The sequence below is a fragment of the Solea senegalensis genome, linkage group LG21, assembly GCF_019176455.1.
Source record: "Solea senegalensis isolate Sse05_10M linkage group LG21, IFAPA_SoseM_1, whole genome shotgun sequence".
Lineage (NCBI taxonomy): Eukaryota > Metazoa > Chordata > Actinopteri > Pleuronectiformes > Soleidae > Solea > Solea senegalensis.
In genome coordinates this window covers 2,983,542-3,006,303 of record NC_058040.1, presented here as the reverse complement: position 1 = coordinate 3,006,303, position 22,762 = coordinate 2,983,542, and the positions used below count along the sequence as shown (strand labels likewise).

The window sequence follows — 22,762 nt, the reverse complement described above, 5'->3', positions numbered from 1 at the left end:
ACGCGCAGAGAGAGCAGCTACGCAGGAGAGAGGGGCAGGAGCCGAATGGTGGAGCTGAAGATGGCGGATGGCGACAGCGGGAGTGAGCGCGGTGGTAGCAGCGGGGGAGGAGGAGGAGGAGGCGGCGGCGGCTTCCAGCACTTCCAGCGGGACCAGGAGACCCAGGAGCTTGCGTCCAAGCGCTTAGACATCCAGAACAAGCGCTTCTACCTGGATGTCAAGCAGAACAGCAAGGGCAGGTTCATTAAAATCGCCGAGGTTGGGGCCGGGGGCTCCAAAAGTCGCTTGACCCTCTCTCTTTCAGTGGCGGCGGAGTTCCGTGACTACCTCGGGGATTTCATCGAGCACTACGCCCAGCTGGGGCCTAGTAGTCCGGAGCAGATAGCCCAGGCTGCTGTGGGTGAGGACGGCGGGCCCAGGCGGGCACTCAAGAGTGAGTTCCTCGTTCGGGAGAACCGCAAGTACTACCTGGACTTGAAGGAGAACCAACGGGGAAGGTTTCTGCGTATCCGGCAGACCGTAAACCGTGGAGCTGGCTTCGGAGTCGGGGGCCCTGCGGGCGGCATGCTGGCCGGTCAAACCATAGCCCTTCCGGCGCAGGGGTTAATAGAGTTTAGAGACGCCCTTGCTAAGCTCATAGATGATTACGGGGGAGACGACGAGGAGCTGAGCGGGGGCCCGTCCGCCGGGGGCTACGGTGAGCTCCCCGAGGGCACCACCATCATGGTGGACTCCAAGCGGTTCTTTTTCGACGTCGGGTCCAACAAATACGGCGTGTTCCTGCGCGTGAGCGAGGTGAAGCCCAGCTACAGGAACTCTATCACCATCCCGTTCAAAGCCTGGAGTAAATTCGGCGGAGCTTTCAGCAGATACGCCGAGGAGATGAAGGAGATCCAGGAGAGGCAGCGGGATAAGATGTACGAGAGGAGGGACGAGTCCGAGGGAGACGACGTGGATGACGACTGAGAAAGAAAAGTCCAGTGGAAAAAACAGCTGTTAGTCCAGTTACATGGCAGAGCTGCAATATAGATAAGTTTTGCAAAAAAAAAATTTAATAAAAAAAGAAAAAACGAGATAAAGTGCATGACAAATCGTGCTGTTATAGCATACTAAAGTATCGTGGCGTATAAAAAAAGTATCCGTGCAGGGAATTGTTGGTGTATTCTGCTAAGGTTTTGTAGGGTTGTGAGGAGTGGTTGTTTGAATCTCTGAAAGTGAATAAAAAGGTGGAGTAAGTAAGAGAGATGTCCCATTGGCTGAGGGCAAAAAAAGAGTGCTTTATTGTTAAAAAAACAAAACAGAGAGAGACATTACTAAAACCAGCCACTTGGTTTGTAGAACTAGAAATAAGGCCCATGAATGCTTTCTTATGTGCAACAATGCAGTCAGTAGATGATATTTAAAGAGTGAGGTGTCAAACTGTTTCAGATGTTTTCCTTGCTCACTCTGTCAGGAGAGATCGAGCATCCATTGTATTCCTGTTCCAGACCTGGTCTCTCCCTCCCTCCCTCTCTCTCTCTCTCTCCCCTCAGTGTGTAGGGTTCTTGCAAGTCAATATGAAGAAGAAGCTCGAGAGGAAAATGTAAAGAAAGCTGCTGTCACTCGGCGGCTGTTGTGCATTACATTTACAGAGCTGTCAGACAGCACAGAGGCTAGTGGCAGCAGCTGCAGCAGGCCGCTAATTGAAAAGATAACTCAAAAAATAAGATGTAGAGGATGTTACTGAGAGGATTATCTGTTAGACCAAACACGGAGGGCCGTGCGGACTTCAATTTTAAAGCTTTTGACTCCAGTAGTCAATTACAGTGCAGATCAGCTGGGTTTTATGTTATACATACAATCTCAAGCGGTGTTTTCACAGCAAAATTGTTCAGCTTGTTTTTAAGTAGGAATTCACATCCAGAGAGAAGGTTGACCTGATTCCCCCCGACACCAGAGCATCCCTGGTGTTTGGGAGTAAAAACGGCGGCTTTTGGAGAGCCAGCAGGAGAGGAACGTCTTATGTGTTCATTGAAGGGACTTTTAACGACGCTCGTTTTTTGCTCCCACGTGACACTGTTGGACCAGGAGCGTAAAGATACAAGTGGAGCTTCTCTGATGTCGACGGGCTCCACCATCAGGCTCTGCGACGCAGTCCGCGTCGGACAAGGACGTCTGTCCTAATCAGCCACGAGCCTCTTTCTATACAGACCAACATTCAGACACATGAAGACCCTGGACAGAAACACATCCATGGATGTTTTCTTATTCGTTTTGTTTTGTGTGTGTGCGTGCGCGTGTTTTTCTTTCTTTTCAAAAGAGAACTATATTGAAATGAGATTCTACTTATAGGAAAGGTATAACCGAACAAACCAGCAAAAGATATTTTGAAATACTTATAAGGAAAAACATATTGTCTAAAGTTAATTTCGAGATTTAAAAAAAAAAAAAAAATTGAATAAAAGAAAAAAATGTTAATTTCTTTAAAACAAAGTTGTGACTCGAACCTCCGGGCTATTTTTCATTTTTGTTTTGCCAAGAGTTGAAAATATAACACTTCCTTAATTAAAACTACTTTAATTGCAATAATCCATGTTGTGATTGTATGCTTTTATATCCGTGTGTTCATATTCAGAGCTGCTTTATTGATGTGCTGTCAATAGAATAGGAATCGGCCAAAGAAATGATAAATGTAAAATTTCCAGATGTGGCATAATCACATTGCTCACCAGGTCCATAACTGAATAATGTTGAAATTACAATTGGATAAACCAGAGAATGGTGGTAAATCAATACATTTGAAGTAGGGCTGCAACAATTAATCAATTAACAAGTAACCAATGTTGACAATAGATTCATCTGTTTTGAGCTTCCTGATTTTTCAGCGTCTTAAACATTTTCTGGTTTCTTTGCTCATTCTAACAAAGGATTCATTAAAACAAATTCAAACAAAGTTTTTGTTTGTGGGCAAAGGAAGGCATTTGAGATCAATTCCAGGTTTTGGAAATGGTGATCAACATTTTCTGAGAAAATAATTGACAGATTAATGGATTATGGAAGTAATCTTTAGTTGTCGCCATCATCTTAAGGGATGTGTGGCTATATGAGGTATTAACATGTTTCATATTACACACAGCAACAGCAGAGTGGGTATGTGCTCGGTGAAAACATGGCCGTCAGCAAAGAAAAAAGACTTAACAAAATAATTGCCTATTAAAAAAAGGGATGCACTGTATTGGACTTTGTTGATATCTGGTACTCAGATACTCAGAGCTGGCCCAAGGGCAGAGATATTAATGGTTCCTAATCAAATCAGTTGCCCTATGTTTGTGTGACAACCGTTTTTCCAAAGTCGTGATGCACAGAGTACAGCAACCCTTTTTCTGAGAGACTCGGCAAAGTCAAATCCAGATCAGGATTATTGTGCTTTAATTTAAGAGGTCAGCAGGAGGATTTAAAAACATGCTGTAGTAAATGCTTCGGCTACAAACTGAACGGGTCTAAAGTTCCTTTTTCTATCAGTCGCTTTGTGTGTAAAATGAAAATTGATGGCAATTAAATTAAACAGGAGGCAGATTATCTGTGTAGTTCTACTATATAACTAACCATAATGCTGCAGTCATTGGCATCTTTCATGCTGCGGTATCACTTTCGAGCACATTTTGAGCATTCGCGTCTGTTTCTTGAAGTCACTAAATTACTATAGTATTGGAACAGTGAGGCCAATTCCTTTATTTTTGTCATAGACTGAAAACATTTGGGTTTGACATCAAAAGATAAATATGAGACATTTTAGCTTTTGCTTCCAGGTATTTACATCTGGATCTGATACACAACATAGAAGACAGCACCTTTTGTTTGAAACCACCCATTTTTCATGTGAACAAAAGTCTTCAAACATGCGACTGACAGGTGTGTCGTGTGTCCTGTTACACTGTTTATTCAAATACCACTTAACGTCTACGCTCAGTTTCAGATTGGGTAGGATAGGTTTTGCATGTGCAGACTGCATTTAGAGGTGGAACCAACATGAAAACCAGAGAGCCGTCTATGGGTGAAAAACAAGAGAGAAGATGGGAAATCAATCACAGCCATTGCACAAACATTGGCCACAGCCAGCACAACCATTTGGAGTGTCCTGAAGAAGAAAGAAACCACTGGTGTACTAAGCAACACATGTCCAACCAAGGAAACATGAGCAGTCGATGACAGAGACACTGTGAGAGCAGTAAAGAAAGAGCCTAAAACAACTGTTAGTGACATCAGCAACAACCAGAGGGCAGGAGTGAAGGGATCACAGAAGACTTCATGAACATACAGAGGCTACACCAGAAGATGCTAACCACTCATTAGCAAGAAGAATAAGAAGGCCAGAAAAAAAGTACAGAGACGAGCCTCAAAAATTCTGAGACAAAGTTTTATGGACTGATGAGACAAAGATGAACTTTTACCAAAGTGATGGAAAGGCTAAAGTTTGGAGAAAGAAAGGATCTGCTCATGATCCCAAACGTACAAGCTCATCTGTGACGTAATGTCATGGCTTGGGCTTGCATGGCTTCTTCTGGGATGGGCTCATTCATCTTCACTGATGATGTAACACATGATGGCAGCAGCAACATGAACTCAGAGGTCTACAGAAACATATTTGTCTGCCAATTTAAAGATGATTGGGAGCTCCTTCATCATGCAGCAAGATAACGAGCCCAGCATCACAGCAGAAGAATGTGATGTCAGTTGCTCACAGGCTTGATGCAGTTATTGCAACTAAATATGAATTATCTTATTATTCTTATTCATCTTGTTTATTGACAAATGATGCCGAGATTGTACTTGAGTATCAGATGCTCGGAGCATTTGCTTTACAGTTGCTCTCCTGACACAGAGAGAGAGAGAGGCGTGACACAGCAGCTGTCCCTAAAGTTAATAAAGACTTTGAAGGAAATGGCTCCACACAAGAAGCGCTTGCATTAATCCACAGTCGTACAAAATCAGAATAACACGGTGTTTTAGTCATGGAGCCGCCAGCTTCATCCCTCAGATGGACGCATTGTGCCGAAATACACAACTGAACTTGTTTTCAGACACTAACTCACTATGCGAGGAAATGGGACGCAAGGGTAATATGATGCCATCATCTTCCCCCTTCACGTGCTGAACTGTTCTCCTGCTGTTGAGCCCCCTTTGCCCTTGCACAGAACCCTTCTCCTTCTTCTTCTTCTCCTTCTTCTTCTTCTTCTACTCAAAACCCCCACTTACTAAGCAGCTCTGAGTTTGGCAGCTGTTCAGCAGCCCTGCATCCACTGTAAGGGCCTGCTGACAGGGCACATTGGCTATTTTAATGTGGGAGGCCTCGACAGACTTGACATTCCTGGTCCAGGAGTCAGCTGTGCCATTAGAACCTCATTGCCTGGGGACACACGGTCGCACACAACAGCTCGATTGTGCTGAGATCTGCTCACATGTGGCTCACAGCAAAAGCTTCCTACAGAAACACTCTCAGTTATGCACAGGCAGGTACGAGTGAGCAGTGAGCAGACGCTTGTTATGGTTCGAGTCACTCATTTAAAGATACACAACGCAGGAAATGTATTGTTGACTAAGATGTTTCACCAGAGATTGAAGCAGAACTATGCAGGATGTTTACCCTAATTTAACAGAGTCATTGTGATGGTTACATTTCTTGAATGAAACACGATTTTCTTCACGGCACTATATACACATACACACACAAACCCTAGCTAGGTACCGGCTATTAGATCAAGGGCCAGGGGCCACACACAAGGCTTGTGTTCTCCAGCTTGTATATGGCCATGAGAAGGGAAGAGAGGAGGGAGTGTCAGCGATGACAGAGGATAAAGCAGGAGACAGTGGATGATAGATGGATGTTTACGCTGGTGTTGTAAAAATATGTACTCTGAAAATGTAGTGGGAGCTCCGTAGAGAAACAGGCTGAAAAGTGACAAGACTTGCAATGTTCTGCTTTGAATAAGTTATGTCATTTTGGTTCAGAAAAGTGAGCACAAGTGAGCTCAACCTACACATCATCAACATCAACATCAACATCTGCGTTTATTTAGAACTTTTCTAGTCTTGATGACCACGACTGGTGAGTGATCTGTGTTTATGGTCGTGTTATATAGTCACCGGTAAGAATAGTGCTGCGTGAAGCTGCAAATATTTCACAATGAAACCTTGCTGAGAACAAACAAATGGAAATCAGGGAGCTGGAACGCTACAGGGCTTTTACTTTGAAACAGGAACATGCTGTTTCTGTGACACAGCTGTGAAGGAGGAGGCTTGATGTTGATGTTTTGAAATCTATCACTACCTTGGTCCTTGTCATACTGTATGTACAAATCAGGTTTACTCCGCCTCAAATTTCACCCACAGAAACATGAGTAGTATTATGTGCATTATTATTCACAAATGATGTAAATCTGCCTTTCTACGTTTACACATGAACATTTGTGTGCGTCTGCCAGTTCAGCTCAGCTGCAAACGGATTGCAGTGTTGCATCAGATGGCACTTTCTCAGTTACATACTCACATGAACGCAGCAGCCAGCAGGAGGCTCTGCATGTCCTTCACTACAACAGTGCAACTGTTCTCCAATCCTCTCAATAAGTAGGTTAAAGTAGTAGAAATACACTGACGGTACACATGAAAGTAGCGCCAGGTGTTCAGTGAGACAGTTTCTCTATAGATCTCCCTGAGTGAACCATCAACCTGTCCTATCCCCTCTGAACTGTTCAAAGATGTGTTTCCTTTAATTAACAGCTCTATCAAATGAATCTATCTTTAACTGGACACGTGCCCCAAACGTTTAAAGTAGCAGTTATTAAACCGCTTCTCACAACGTGACCCTTGACCCAGATGTTTTCGCTTATAACCGACCTATATCAAATCTTCCCTTCGACCGAATGAGACAAATTCAACTCCAGGAATGTCTCAGTCATCCAGGACTTAGTACTAAAAGGGAATACTTGAGTAAAAGCACAAGTTTGTACTTTGACTTTGGTAGAAGTTGAAGTCACTATTCATAATATTACTTAAGTGAAAGTCTTAAAGTTTATGACATTTACTGTAGTCCTGGATGACCTGTAACTTTCTACTTTTAAACTCAGACAAAAGTGAGGTCGTTATACTCGGCCCTAAACACCTTAGAGAAAAACCTTCTGACCACATTGTCACTTTAGATGACATCACCATGGCTTCCAGTTCCACTGTGAGGAACCTTGGAGTTATTTTTGACCAGGACATGTCATTCGATTCACACATAAAACTCATTTCCAGAACAGCCTTCTTCCAACTGCGGAAGATGTTCCAACAAGTCTGTTAATGCCCTCCCGTTAATACTAAATGGGAATGACTCCCCCTGCCAGACATGCCTGCGGCCACAGCACGTGAAGGGGAAAGAGTAAAGCTAATGGAACACCACTGCAGGTTAAGCAGATCAGGCAGTGGACCCGGCGGTACCCAGTCTTATCCAGGGTCCACCAGTGGCTGCTGCAGGCCACCTGGCAAACTAAGTGTGGAGGACGGCTGCATATTATGGGGGAGGAGAGTAATTATCCCGCCACAAGGGAGACAGATTAGGATGCAGGAGCTCCACGAGGCTCATCCAGAAGTCTCAAGAATGAAAGCGTTAGCACGCAGCTATGTGTGGTGGCCCATCATGGATGCAGAATTGAAAGGAGCCAACATTACCCAGAGTGAGTCAGGATATTTTAAGGATTATATTTGTGAGTAATGGGGCAGAATACATCCCCTGGGGTGTCTCGAGGAGGGATGGTCTGCTGCTCCCTAAGTTAAGTTCATTAAGTTATTGTCAACTATGGGTGGAGGGAACGTTTTAACAGGAACGTTCCATGATAACACTTGTTAGCCAATAAGAAGGACACTAGCTAGATTTTGTTTGAGTCTTTTTTGGGAGTCACTGCTCAACCAGGAGTCCATGTAGGCTAGGCTACCCAAATATAATGTCACACAAGCCAAAGAAATAATCAAGAAGACTAATCAAAGAATCTGAGTCCATACGCTGACTTCATTATACTATAGACCTAGACTGCTGGGGGAAATTCTCACACTGGTATGAATTATGTCATTAACCTTGTTCGTTCACACCCTAGTTCGTGCCTTTCCTTCCTGTCCTCTCTCTATCTCTCTCTCTCTCGCTCTCTGTCCTCTGGATCCAGATCCAGTTAAATGACATTGTAGTTCTATAAACATGTCATAACTGATTCAGAACTGTCCTGTCTAAACTTATAACATGATACAACTGTTAGAAATCTGTTTTCTGTCTCTAACTCACCTCCCACTTTCGATTTCTCCGCCCCCCACCCCCCCCCTTCCTCTCTTCTGTCAAACCATTTTTCCTTTCACCCCAACCGGTCGAGGCAGATGCTGCCGAGTCTGGTTCTGTTAGAGATTTCTTTCTTTTTTCTCTCTCCACTGATTCCTAGTGTTTGCTCATTGTGTGAACTGTTGGGTTTCTCTTCTGCTGTTTGTTTTTCTGTGATTAAAGGTCAACAGGGAACTGATTACAGAGAGAGATGCAGCGCCACCTACAGAGGCGGAGTCAGACATACACAGCTAATAAATCAATTTTCCCCTCGCGATGTTTACTCGGACTTAGCAAGTGGTCCAGTCTTAGTTGAAGTTAGGCCTTAGCTGGATTAAACTGTGCGTGTAAGTGTACTAACTGTCCTCATTGACCCTTCAACACCACTCTCATCCCACTCTCACCCCGCGTGGAGTCCAGCAGTAATGTGTTCTAGCATGCACATGTGAACAGCCTGTGAGCCATGTAATACCTCACAGGGCAGGGTGCCAAAGCAGGCCAGGATTATGCCACATGCTCCAAGCACTCCATTACTATTAAGTGGGATCACTCTGATGCAACCCCAGTATAGCGTAAACCAAAGTGTGTCACTGGTGTGAATGTGTCACTCCCTTTAACACCATCAGGTCTTTTACTTACAGTTTGTTTACTTACAGCACAAAAAAAATTGAAAGAAGAATTTCATATTTTTACCAAACTCTACTTTGGGTATGAAACTTCAAAATAGTGTATAGAGCATTGAAGTGCTGCTACTTTTAAAGAGAAAAAAGGTGTGGCTTGAGAAAATGGAGATCAGTCAGCGATATATATATATATATATATATATATATATATATATATATATATACACATATATATATATGTGTATATATATATATATATATATATATATACATACATAAGCATATATTTAAATCTAATTGTGTAATTCTAATGTAATGCATTACTAATCATGGTCTGTACTCATGTAAGAGGAGTTTTAATTAGGTGGAGTAAATTGTCGCAGAACATGTGCATGTAGACAGGAGGAGGAAATCTGAAGGGGGGAAAAATGATGGCAGATAAAAGTGAAGAAGTAAAACAGGGAGAAAAGCTGGAGGAAGGGAGGTTGAGAGGTGTGTGAGGGGGACCCTTGTTTGTGTGAAGCAGGGAGAGCGAGGGAGAGTGCATCAGCAGCAGAGAGCGCTTCTACATTAGAGGAAGCATGATCCCACTGTGAAGCTGTGCTGCCGGGGCTATATTTAGCTTCTGTTGCCATGTGCGGGGAATGTGCATGGCAGAGACACACACACACACACACACACACACACCACACGCTCAATCACATACCCATACACAATAGGTTCAGTAGTGGAAATGCAGCCCTGCTCGTGAGAGTGTGTTTGCAGATTAATGATTCATTGGTTTTTTTTTGGTCTGAATTTCCTGACATGACATCATCTGCATTCCATTCATTTCTTAACTTTCGTTAACGTCCTCTTCACATATCAGGTGCTGTACGTAGTACGTGCTCATACTCATGTGCACACACAACTCAGTCTCCAGGATCACGTGGTGACTTTGGACAACTGGAAAGTTGTGGGTTCAATTCCCACCTCAGCTAGTCTACGTTTCTCCTGTGTGTGAATGGGTATGCAAGATGTGTCGTAAAAAAATGTCCTAGTTCTGATCTGTATAGAAACATTCTATATAAACACAGACCATATGTTTTTATATAGAATTTCTTTATAGGTTTCACGTTTCTGAACCAAAATTACATAACTTATTTAAAGTGTAATGCACATGCTGCACGCGCCAAAGTGTGCGTCGTATTGCGCGTCCATTACACACCGCGTTGCACTGTGTACCAGTATGCCTTAAAGGCATGTTTCACCGCTGAGTCATCTCTGTAGTAGAAATGTAAAGTATTATTTGAAGGCTCATGTAGATGAACGTTGACAACTCCCAGCATGCACTGCGCCGATGCCCCACGAGAGTCTCGCTGTCTCCACCTTCGAAGCAGACTAGTTGTGTGTCGTGAGGAATTAAATAGATAAAAAATATAAAAATACAAAACAAAATACTCGCCACCCGCGGCTGGGGGCCGGTGCTCGGCACAACCTGTACGGGGCGTGACCGGTGTGGGGTGCGACCGGTGCGGGGGGGAGCAACCCGGAGGCCGGTGCTCGCCACCACCCGCTGGCTTCTAGTTTTCACTGAAATGCAGGTCTTTTCATCATTGTCGTTCTCAGTTTACTCTGCAGTGCAAGAGCCGGTTAGCATGACTGTTAGCAAAGATAGCGGACACTGTGCTTACATTCTGGAAGTCTCGTCCCCCTATGGGTGAGTCCAAAAAGTGCAGAACTGATGCGAATCGCGTCATTTGACTCAGCGAAGGGCAAAATTGGAAAGGGAAAACCCAATTTTCTTTACAACTCAGTGGAAAACTGAGGGAGGGAAGCACAATTTTTAAAAAATACTACTGCTATTCTAAAAATACAAAGCCACATGCAAATCAGTGAAGTATTCCTTTAAGTCTGGTCACTTCACAGAGTACATATTTTTACAACACACACTGTCAATGTTTTGATCGTATAGCCGGTAACTGGCTAGTGTGTGTTTGTGTATTTATGTTTCTCGTGAGACCCGAGACTTTGCGAGACCTCCTGATTCTGAGGACTCTGAGGTCAGCGGTCCTGATCTTGCAAGGCTGGTTTTGAATGAATGAGTAAACGGACATATTTCCTCCAAAACTGGCTGAAAAATCATCCTTAAAGAATACTGTATGTACTGTATGTTTGAGGCATCGACAATGACGGATCCACTGCTCTCACACACACACACACACACCACTGCCTCTTTAAACATACACACAAATCACTCAGTTATCTGCGCCTCAGGCAGAGCTCGAGCTCTCTCACTGGTGTGTTGTCACCAAGGTGTCACCATGCAAACCTGAGCAGGCTGTACCAATGAGAAGACGTCCTCTTCCTCCGACCCGTCTCTTATTGGCCGAGAGTCTTTTAGTTCACTATTGTGAGAACAATTTGTTCTTCTGAGCCCCCTCACAGCACTTCATCAATTTATGACGTATAATCTGATTAGTGCTAAGAAACTCCGAGCGCGGGCTGCTTTGTCAGTGTATGTGTGTGCACATTTATTTAGCATATTCAGAATTTGTATGATCGCTGATGAAACATTATCAAACCAGCAAAATGGCTCGGCCAAAGTTACGTTTAAAGCTGCAGTATGCAACTTGTGAGTTATTATGATGTTATTTTGGCTCCGTTTTGTCTTCATGAACAGAAATGATGTCACATTACGTGTAATTCTGTTTCCTCAAGCAAAACTAGCAAAACACTACAATGTACATACATATATATGTATATATATGTATGTACATATATATGTATATATATATATACATATATATGTACATACATATATATGTATGTACATATATATATGTATATATATATATGTACATATATGTATATACATATACACACATATGTATATATATATATACTGTATGTATGTACACAAAAAAGTCAGAATACTGTTTTCAAAAAAGCCCTTATCCTTTTCTTTATTTTTCTTTTTTTATATAATTTAAATAAAAACAATCAACAAAGGAATATCCCGTTACAACACTCCAGCAAAGAAGATACATCTCTCACAGCAAGAAATTAATATTACATTTGTTACTGAGTTACATTGGACTCAACCCTCACAGAGCATTACCAAACTGTTAGACACAGCTCCACCTAGTGGTCATGTGGAGGAAATGGTGACATTCACAGTGAACACACATGGTGTTTTCACTTCATGCTGAAGGCGGTTTCCCTGTTGACAGCGTCCACCTGACACATCTCCAGGGGCTGGAGTTCCTTCTCGTAGGACGTGCTGATGAACCAGCCACGGCACTTTACAGACTCGAACCTGGTGCCGTCCACCCCCTTGACGTGGAAGAGGAAACGCTCCATGTCACTTTCATTGCTGATGGCCTTTAAATCCTCCTCGTCACATTCCTGGAGGAGAGGAGATCGTTTCCAAATCAGACAAACATACAAAGTGATGACATTAGGAAAAACCTCATGTAGGTCAAAACTGGAAAGCACTTTAACATTAACATTTTGAATTTGACAATAAAGCAGCTGTGGGTGGATGTTTTTGACAATAAACAAATAACAAGTAATTGTGAGTTTATCTTATGTAAATAAACATTTCCTGGCAGCAAATAAAGACAAAATACATAGACTAAATTATCGTTTAAGAAAAGTGAGTATTATGCATTATGTAGGTTTCCGTTTGAAAATAAAGTAACTGTGTGTTGATTTTTATGTGTGAAATATTTATCGTTCTATTTAAATAAAGAAGAAAATACATAAATAAGTCATGATATTAGGAACAAATCCCAGAGGTCAAAACTGTACAGTAACTTTTGAATTTTATGTAAAGACAACGTACATTAAAAAAAAAAATCATTATGTCAGAGTTAAAAAAGAAAAAGTAGGAGATTTAAAAACACTATTGTGTTTGAAAATATAATCATTTCTTAACATGAATAAGTTTGAATGAAATATATTTCATAAATATGGAGTCACAGGTGCTATATTGTAAGTTAAGGAAGTGAGATAAACAAGCTAAAAATGGATTGTGTGTGTGTGTGTGTGTGTGTGTGTGTGTTGTACCTCCAGACGCAGCACAGCTTTGTCATCTATCATGGTGCAGGAAATGTACAGTTTTTGTTTGATGAGCGACAGAGCAACAGTCATCTCAGAGCCAGAGTACGACGCCATTTTAAATGTCACTAATGTAAAGAGGGGACACAGAAAAAAAACACAACAACAAACTTAAAGATCTCAGAATTCTGGCTTTTTTAATTATTTATTTATTTATTTATTTTTGTTTTTCACACGTGGCCCTGATCCTCTCGTGTAGCCCTTTGGTTACGTGGTAAAAATCTGTTGATCATGGTTTATCATGGTGGCGTCGTCTGTGGCTGGCAGCTGTACGTAGCTCATTATACATTATTTACAATATGATATAATTACTTTATTATATTACATTAAAAAGATACATCTGAACTATCGCTTCCATGTGATAAGTATGGAAGAGTATTAGGGCCACATGTCAAAAACAAATAAACCCTTAGTTTAACCCTTAGAACACAGAGCAACATACAGTTTATACAGAGGCTTTAATATTGCATTTTCACCAACTATAAACAACGTGAATGAATTTGTGAAATTTGTGGAAATATGTCAGAGTTCAAAGTTCACATGGCTCGTTTTTATGAACAAAAACAAAAGAAAGACACTCTATTTTGTGACCTCTGCACAACTACTTTATATCACGACTCAAAATGTGAAATAAAATGAATCATAACTTTGAGTTCAACAACTTTGAGTTTTTTAAAGCCTGAATATGTGACCTATAAACACACACACGAACACACACACACCCAGGACGTCCATATAAGGAGTTGTGTGTTATTCTCACAACAATTTACCATGGGTGCACCTGCGGTGGCACAGAGCTGTGCCACGTGGGCACTAAGAGTTAAAGTCAGAAAAGTCAGAATTCTGAGATTTAAGTCTTTTTTACGTTGCATTATGTGAAAGTCCACTTCCTGAATATCAAATGTGGTGGTCATGTGCTCGTCGTACCTTTGTGACTGTGGTTCCCTCCTTTCAGCGTCGCAGCGCACAGTTCCACTGGTGTGGACGCGGCCGTGCAGACGATGTCCTTTTTTTCACGGTCAGTCAGAAAACATTCCCAACTGCGGAGGCGGTTTAAGGTGATTCTGCGCCCCGAGGGGAACGAGGACGTCCCCACCCTCTCGACAACTGTCTCTGGAGGAGAAGAGCGACAAAAGATAAAAACGCTGGTATTTTTCCAAACGATATATGATGTAATAATCAATGTCACAATGTCTCTAATTCAACACATTTTAAAACAAGTTTGTATGTCTGGAAATAAATGTGTATTCTGTTTATTATCTAAACCTTCAAATACTCATGTGCCTGAACAACAGTGCTCTGGGTCGGGGGCCACAGATAGGTCGCGGGAGACTTTTTTGGGGTCCCCAAATGAATTTGCTGTATGTTCCCAACTAGAGCTGAAACAATCAATCGATTATTAATCGATTGATTGTTTCAAAAAGCTTCTTAAATGTGAGTATTTTCTTCATTTCTTTGCTCTGGATAACAAAGAAATCATTAAAAGTGGATCATATTGGTTTGTGGACATTTGAGAACACCAGGTTTTTGATATTTTATGGACTAAGCGAAATACTGATGTCGTGCTAGAGAGCTGGAGAGAGGAATGGTTGGTCTACTGCTGCCTCATTGTTGTACGTTTCTGTCTGTTAGATAAATCCAAAAAAAGGATTTCAACACACAGACGTGACAAAATAACAAGACAGTGATGCAGTGGATGAAGAATGTTGGTGTGCAAGAGTGCGCGTGGCTTCTTAAGGCTGTCGGTCAGCGACATCAAATGTCTTAAAATATCAGACTCAAGTACTAGTGTCTCTGTCGTCGTCACCTACTCTCTATGCTGTTCATGATCATCGTGCAGAGCTGGTCGTCACTGAGCCCACGGCCTTTACGCTGTAGATACTTTTTTATCTTGTTTGCTCTGAGCAGCAGGGAAACCACGCGGTGCATGGGGAGTGGGTTTTGGGAAACCACCAGCTCGAGGTCCACGTTGAGTTTGAAGATCTCATCTGGATCACACTGTAGATCACGGGACACCACACCACACATTATATGTTTCTGTAGATGCTGCCGCTTCTGATATGACTCACACAAGCTTTTGAATGCACCTTAGTGTTACTACAGTGTAATCTATGACTTTCTCAAGACGAGACAAGTCAAGACAAGACAAGACAAGACAAGACAAGAGAGCCAACGATACATCAGAACATCTGCATTAATATGGACTCCCTATCTCTGGCAGAAACTTGGGTGTCATGATCACTGACCAGTAGACCTTTACAGATCATGTTGCCTCTGTCGCGCGGTCATGTCGCTTTGCACTCTTCAATTTAAGAAAAATCAGACCGTACTTAACCCAACAGACTTCATGGGTCTGCTCCCACCTACTTAAATGCCCTCTATGTTACCCCTCGACTACTCCAACACCCCACACAAGACAATCCAGACAATCCTTTTCCTGTGTGGTTCCACTTCTGCTTTCTCAGTCCACTGTTCCTATCTAGCGGATACTTCTATGTCCCTTATTCCTCTTTTGTAAGTCGCTTTAGATAAAAGGCTCTGCTAAGTGCTTAAATGTTAAATATGGAGGCCGTATACAGTATATATATAGGAATGTATTTAGGAGGGGGTTTTGGTGATTATACGGTAACCAGAACAGATACAGTATAGCCTTAATGTTTACAGTGTAAACCAGGATTGCACTTCACTGAAAAACATTTTCCCACAGTGATCACATTAGGAATATATTATATAAAGACATAAAATTAGGTCAAATTTAGAGAGTCCAATGAACTAAATCAATGGGGAGCAAAAGGGGATTGGGTTTAAACCGGCAACTCTCTGGTTACAAGTTCTTACAAGTGATTTATTTTTTATCCCTTAAAATAGTGAATTTTAAGAAAAGATAAAAAAAATATATATCTATAAACACTATGTAGTGTCAACCTGAATATAACCCTTAAAACTGTGAGGTCACGCGTCACGATTCTCAGGTTTGTGGGAAATAATAATAACAACAACAATACATTTGATTTAAAAGGCACTTCACATAGCAAAGTGTGCACAGTTATAATATAGACTTTGTTATTATGATTATTAAGTCCACAGAAATGTACGATAATTCCTCTTACCTCCATGTCAGAGCAGCAGGATTTATCCTCTGTTTTCTCTGCGGTCCAGTCAAGTGGGCTGAAACACATACAAAAAAAAAAATCATCATTTGCCCCACACTAGAGGATAACTGGCCAGATACAAGGTAATACAATCCGGCCCTTCTGTCCCAGATTATCTGGCCAAATGTCAAGGTTTCAATTTGTGAGATTAAACAAACACAACACACAGTTAATAACTGAAGTCACGTTAACTCACACAAGTTTCTGTGAGATCCCAGAATCCCTGGAATCTCCTCCCTGAAATGGTTTGATTAAACACCAAGTGTGTGGTTCTGAGTCTTGACTGGATTGTCAAGTCAGGTTTGGAAATCCTCTGGTGTGGGGCAGATTTTAGTTGTTGTTATGCAGAAATAGCACCTTTACAACACTGAACACCATATAACATTGGACTTATGTCACAGTGAATAACACTTACTGGTGTGGTAGAAAATGCCATAAAACCTGAGAGCTTTTATTGGACTAGCCCAATGTCCCTCACCAAAATCAACCGACGGGTCACGTTTCCTGTCTCAAATACCATAATGGTCGAATATTTATAATAAATATACTTTTTGGATTAAATTATGACAGCCCCAGCCAGGCCAAAAAATTCAAAAAATGCTCGCGGCGGTTTCCTTTTTGGAGCCCGCTACTCAGGATGTAGTGCTGTGAACTCATGACTTTCAGGAACTCCGAATCTTTCAAATCAGCTTGTTTTAACAGCTGGATGAAAAAAGATAACACACTCCGTTTACGCACCAATAATGAAATACCATCTGTTTAGACAGCGTTACTGCTGTGATGTTGAAAGCAGATTTAAGGCAGATTTAAAGCGTATCGACAAGTGTTTTGTAGATGATCTTAAACTTACCTCTCCAGAGCTTCAGACAAATCAAAGTTGCTCATTGTCTTTCGATGTGATGATTGTGATGATTGTGATGATTGTGATGGGTCAACTTGGTTGTCTGTCGCCTCAATATGTCTCTCTCTCCGGTCATTCACACTGAGCGCCCGAGTCTCACACTTCTCCTTTTAAAAGCAGCCTTTCACACATGATGACATCAATGACAGACACACACACACACACACACACACACACACACACACACACACAGACACAGACACACACGCGCGCGCACAGGAGCGAAACCACACTTGCTACAAACCTCAAATCACCCCTGACACGTTTTCAAAGTTTCATCCGTTTAATCGACTCCTACAGGTCTTTAAATGTCCAGATACCATGTGTGTGAAAAAGAAGATTTTCCAGTGTGTATTCCAAATACATTTAAATGAAGTAGAATTTAAGAGAGTTGTGTATATTTGAAACTTGTAAAGTGAGAACAAATGTTAGAGACTTGTTTCAGACATGATGAAGTAGCTCTCTCTGTTTCAGAAAAGCATTTAAAGGGCAAAAAAACATCAGAAATAAAATTCATTAATTTCCGATGACCAATTAACCCTTAGAACACAGAGCATGTTTGTGCCATTACTATGTTTAAACTTATAGTATATACAGAGGCTATAAGAATACATCCTTTTTTTCAGCACCACCTCGGCAATCTGATGAAAAATAAATACAATTTATATAAATGTATATGTATATATATATATATATATAAACACACCTGAGCAAAAAGTACTTAAAATGTTCAAAACCGTATAGAATTTGTGCATTTTTTAAAGCCTGAATATTTGAACTATAAACACACACCCCCAGGATGTCCATATAAGGCGCTGTGTATTATTCCCAGGCAAATTAACCTGAGGGACAGATCTGTGCCACATGTAAAATCTGCCCGGAGGTGATGACATAAAAATCTGGCATCATGCTTCTACCCCCACATCCTCTGAACAACCACAGAGGGGGATTTACTGTGTAATTTCCTTTGCAGGAAGTCATCACAGACGAAGGCTGTCTGTGATGGTGTCAATCTTCTTGATGTACTTTTCTTTTTGTCATCTTTGACCAGTGTAGAAAGTTGTTATATATAAATATATATACAATAGACAATAATACAATTTCATACTACATATAGTGACTAAGCTGATAAAAAGTTAAGGGCTGACACACATACTGTATGTCAAGGTTGTACTCTATGTCAGGAAGTGGTGCTGGTGGTTTTATAAAACAATAAATAAAAAGGAAACAAAGCCAGAATATTGGGATTAAAGTCAGAATTCTGAGGAAAAAAATACATCTCTATAGAACAAAATTTTAGTTCTGAGAAAAAGTCAGCTCCTGGGATTAAGGTCAAAATTGTGAGATTAGAGTCAGCACTCTGATCCTCTTCTGTAGAGAACACACCTACATTTTTAAATGTTTACACCTGCTGTTCCTTTCTCAATTTGACACACATTTGATGGCGTATTTCCACCACGTCGCCCCGCCCCGCCTCGCCACAGCACGGTTAAGTTGTGTTTCCACGAGCATCAGTACCTGGTACCAGGTACTATGTTGTGCCGTCACAGGAAGAAAATTTCTCAAAGCAGTTTTATGCAGCCATGACTCCGCCCACGTTGAGTAGGTACTATTTTGTCGTGGAAAACCAACCTAAACTGTGCTGTGCCGAGGCAAGTTGGGAACATAGTGGAAAAGGGCCAATAGTTTTACGCCACAGGACAGAAACTGCAAAAAATAAAAAAACAACATTCAAAATTATTACAAAGTTAGAAACAAACTCCGGCAGTTTAAGACAAGATTCTATACTAGTGGTCAGCAATCAGTATTTGGCTTGGCTTTTAAAATGTTTTGCTGATCTTCACAAAAATGACAATGTCATTCAGAATCCAGAGCCTTTAGTTTGAAAAAAACATAATGAACTGAAAGAGAACCTGGAAGAAATTCTGTTGTTAGAATTGACAATTAACTGACATGTGTTTGGTTTGAAAAATAAATAATAAAACACAGCTGTTGTAATGCATAGCCAAGTCTGGAGAGTAAATGTCCATAAAATAAATATCAGCATATGAACAGGAAGAAAAGGGAAGATCTTGGAAAACAAGGTGGTAATTGGAACTCCTTCAGCAGATTTCCTGAGCAGGTCTAATTATTCATTATTCAGCCTCTTTAAACGACAACAATCAATTCATCTATTTGCTCATTGTGAGTTTTACATAAAGTCAGAGGAACAACCAACCAAACATCAGTGATAGTGAAGTAAAAGATCATGTGAAAGTGCAGTTTAGGAAGTGATTGTGCTTTTAGAAAGAGATGAAAGCAGAAGTCTAGTCGACAATAGTGAATGTTTGGAACCACATGAACAGTATAGAGCCATAGGGTCCATCAGGGCCGGCCGAGGCCTTCATGGGGCCCTAAGCAAAGTTTGATTTTGGGGCCCCTTTATCAACCCCAGTAATAAAGCAGTAAATGTACAGGATGCTTCACTGATGATTCACAATTTAGAGTTCCCAATTTACCTAAATCCCCATAATGCATGTTTTTGGACACACAAACACACACACACATACACAGGGAGAACATGCAAACTCTATGCAGAGAGGCCCTTGTTCTGACTGGGTCTTAGAGCCCACATAGACCGGAAGCTCCAATTAACGCTGCGTTTGTGTGTGTATCTGCGTCATTACCTCGTTTATGAAACCCTAAAGTTTCAGAACAAACACTTCAGCCACTGCTTCCTTAATTTGATGTCGTCATCAAAAATCCTCACCACTCCTCTCACCACCGTAGCGCCACCTGGTGCGGGCACTAGTCCGGGCACATCCGGTTGCATAAATTCAACCGCAGAAGAAGAAGAACTACTCTTGTTGTAGCTGCTGAGATGCAGAGCATCCACCGTGCCAGAGGGGGAGCTGTGTATCTGAGAGCTGGCCTATCTACTACGTCACTTCCAGGTACCTGGCCAATCACAGGACAGTGGGAAAGCTCTCGTTGGCTGGCCAATCACAACACAGTCCACATTCTAGGGGTGTGGTTTTGGTCTGAAACAGCGCGGCTGACGAGAGCGTCAGTGAGGAGATATTTTGATCGGCTCGTTTGCAGCGATTAGGAGGTTTTTAACCATGAAAACAAGTTAATATATGTAAGTAGACCTCCATAACTAACATATATGTGTGATACAAGCATTCTATGTCACCTTTAAACATTGGTCTTCTTGCTGCAAAGGCAAGAGTGCTAACCACTGCAATACTGAGATATTAAAACACACAAATACTAATTCTAGACTAGGTAAATATGGTGTCAGCCTACTAAAAAGTAACTATTATTATGTTGTGAATGTTCAACTGTCTATATGTTATATGTAAACATCTCAGAATCTGACCTTCTCATTAATCTCAGAATTCTGACTTTTTTCCTCAGAAATCTGAGATTAGTCATGTGTAAATATGTTGAGCATTAAAGCCTTATTGACCCTGAGTCGCAGGAAACCTCCGCTTCAGTCACACTTTCTTCTGTATCGTCCTCACTATGATGTTCTGAGAAACACCCACCACAACTGATCACACTTTCCACAACATCGACACAAACATGACCTTTAAAAGCCATGCGAGGACTATGATTGTCGTTTCCTGTTTGTAGTTTTCACACAAACCCTCACACACCTGCACAGATGACATGACTGGTCACGTTAATTGTATCATTTGGTAATATTGCTTATCTTTTTCATAGTCATAGAAGTAATAGTATAAATAGTGAATTATTAGTCAGTTGTAATTAGTTTTAGTAATGGGGGTATGTATGTAATAGACAATGTTAGATATACATATATGTATATACACACACACATATACATATACATATATATACACATATATATACAAATATGTGTATATATATATATACACATATACACTAGGCGTGAGTAAAATTTTAATTTGGTGGTATATCGTTGTGCTTCCTTGCGTGATACGATAATCGATACGCCAGGGAAAATATCAATATATTAAATTAATAAATAAATAAATAAATAAATAAATAAATAAATATATATATATATATATATATATATATATATATATATACACACATACATACACTATTATATATGTATATATATATATATATAGGATATATATATCCTAAAAGAAACAGGAGGTAAAATAAAATGAAAAACGTAAATAGTAACAGATAGAATGAAATAGATAAGTAAATCAGTACACAAAAGTAAGGAAATGAATCCAAGAATAAATAAATAAATAAAGTACTATAGCAATAAAAAAATACTTTCCTAGACCACACAAAGCTGCTTTACTCTGAAGTTTTCATTCAACCATTTATTCACACCCTGACACAGCACTGTCCCTCAAACATGCCCATTAATATAATATAATATAATTTAGTAAACAGGGGGACATCAGAAACTCACCCACTGTATGACGCAGAGCTTCAACACCACAGCTCAAATATTATCCTCGTCCATCCTTCGTCCACGCCCTGTCTTCTTCTTAGGGTCACATGAGCAGTTGCAACTAATCCCGCGACAGCACGCGTCGCACCCTGGATGAGCTGGAACGAATAGTGATGAGAATTGCTATTAATGTTATTGATTTGTGAAATACTCGATGTTTTCTCTTTCTTTGTAAATGTGATGTTTTGTTTGTAATCTGTACATCGGACACCTACTGCACGTCTGTCTGTCCTGACAGAAGGATCCGTCCTCTGAAGCTCTTCCTGAAGTTTCTCCCTTTTTTTCTCCTGTAAAAAGGTTTTTTGTGGAGTTTTTCTCACTCAATGTGAGGGTCTAAGGACAGAGGGTCTAAGGACAAAGGGTCAAATGAGAGAGGGTCTATGGACAGAGGGTATAAGGACATAGGGTCAAATGAGAGAGGGTCTATGGACAGAGGGTATAAGGACAAAGGGTCAAATGAGAGAGGGTAAAAAAGGTTTTTTGTGGAGTTTTCCTCACTCAATGTCAGGGTTTAAGGACAAAGGGTCAAATGAGAGAGGGTCTATGCACAGAGAATATAAGGACATAGGCTCTAAGGACATAGGGTCAAATGAGAGAGGGTCTATGGACAGAGGGTCTAAGGACAAAGGTTCAAATGAGAGAGGGTCTATGGACAGAGAATATAAGGACATAGGGTCTAAGGACAAAGGGTCAAATGAGAGAGGATCTAGTGACAGAGAATATAAAGACATAGGGTCAAATGAGAGCAGGTCTATGGACAGAGAATATAAGGACATAGGGTCTATGGACAGAGGGTATAAGGACATAGGGTCTAAGGACAGAGGGTGTAACCTGCTCTACAGACTGTAAAGACCTATGAGGCAAATTGTATTGTAAGCTAGCTACCCCCAATTCCTGATTATTTATTACTTGTACTTTTACTTTCAGTACTTGAGTAGTACATTTTAAAATAAACTACTTGCAATACTTAAGTACAAAAAATGTTGAATACTTTAGTACTTCCAATTAAGTGCCGTGCTTGGGGAACTTCTACTGAAGTCACTTTTTGATAGCGTACTTGTACTTTAACTCAAGTCTTGCGTTAGGGTTAGAGATGTACTTTATACATCTCTGTCGATGTTTGTCCTGCATAGGCCCGGTCAATGCAGGGCATGAAACAGTAGGTGGTGTTGTAACAAACAAGGGAGACATTTACCTAAATATCAACTTCACTTTTTT

The 22,762-nt window shown here is 41.0% G+C and overlaps 2 protein-coding genes across 4 annotated transcripts; one reads left to right on the top strand and one right to left on the bottom strand.

Annotated features, from left to right (window-relative positions):
• On the top strand, nt 1–2,568 carry LOC122758538 (transcriptional activator protein Pur-beta). The gene has a single exon (XM_044012773.1). It carries the CDS (start codon nt 46–48, stop codon nt 964–966), a length of 921 nt encoding a protein of 306 aa, XP_043868708.1. The 5' UTR covers nt 1–45; the 3' UTR covers nt 967–2,568.
• A 9,298-nt stretch (nt 2,569–11,866) lies between these two features.
• On the bottom strand, nt 11,867–22,736 carry LOC122758740. 3 transcript variants are annotated; one of them, XM_044013044.1, is made up of 7 exons: nt 21,760–22,736; nt 21,503–21,642; nt 16,155–16,212; nt 14,856–15,042; nt 13,972–14,157; nt 12,994–13,112; nt 11,867–12,330 (listed from the first exon to the last, which is right to left on the bottom strand). In XM_044013044.1, exons 3-7 carry the CDS (start codon nt 16,158–16,160, stop codon nt 12,121–12,123), a joined length of 708 nt encoding a protein of 235 aa, XP_043868979.1. In that variant the 5' UTR covers nt 16,161–16,212; nt 21,503–21,642; nt 21,760–22,736; the 3' UTR covers nt 11,867–12,120. The 3 variants fall into 3 exon arrangements, with proteins under 3 accessions (XP_043868979.1, XP_043868980.1, XP_043868978.1); XM_044013045.1 differs by lacking the exon at nt 21,760–22,736 and having other exon boundaries at nt 21,503–21,717; XM_044013043.1 differs by lacking the exons at nt 21,503–21,642; nt 21,760–22,736 and adding an exon at nt 17,047–17,664.
• Between the last annotated feature and the right edge of the window lie 26 nt (nt 22,737–22,762).

What these genes read in the sequence shown, in the direction of transcription:
- LOC122758740 (XM_044013043.1), bottom strand. Translation starts at nt 17,081, where the DNA reads ATGAGCAACTTTGATTTGTCTGAAGCTCTGGAGAG. An exon ending in CCTGCTGCTCTGACATGGAG is followed by an intron (nt 15,043 to 16,154) that starts GTAAGAGGAATT and finishes CGTGATCTACAG; the next exon opens with TGTGATCCAGATGAGATCTT. An exon ending in GATCATGAACAGCATAGAGA is followed by an intron (nt 14,158 to 14,855) that starts GTAGGTGACGAC and finishes CTTCTCCTCCAG; the next exon opens with AGACAGTTGTCGAGAGGGTG.
- LOC122758538 (XM_044012773.1), top strand. Translation starts at nt 46, where the DNA reads ATGGTGGAGCTGAAGATGGCGGATGGCGACAGCGGGAGTGAGCGCGGT.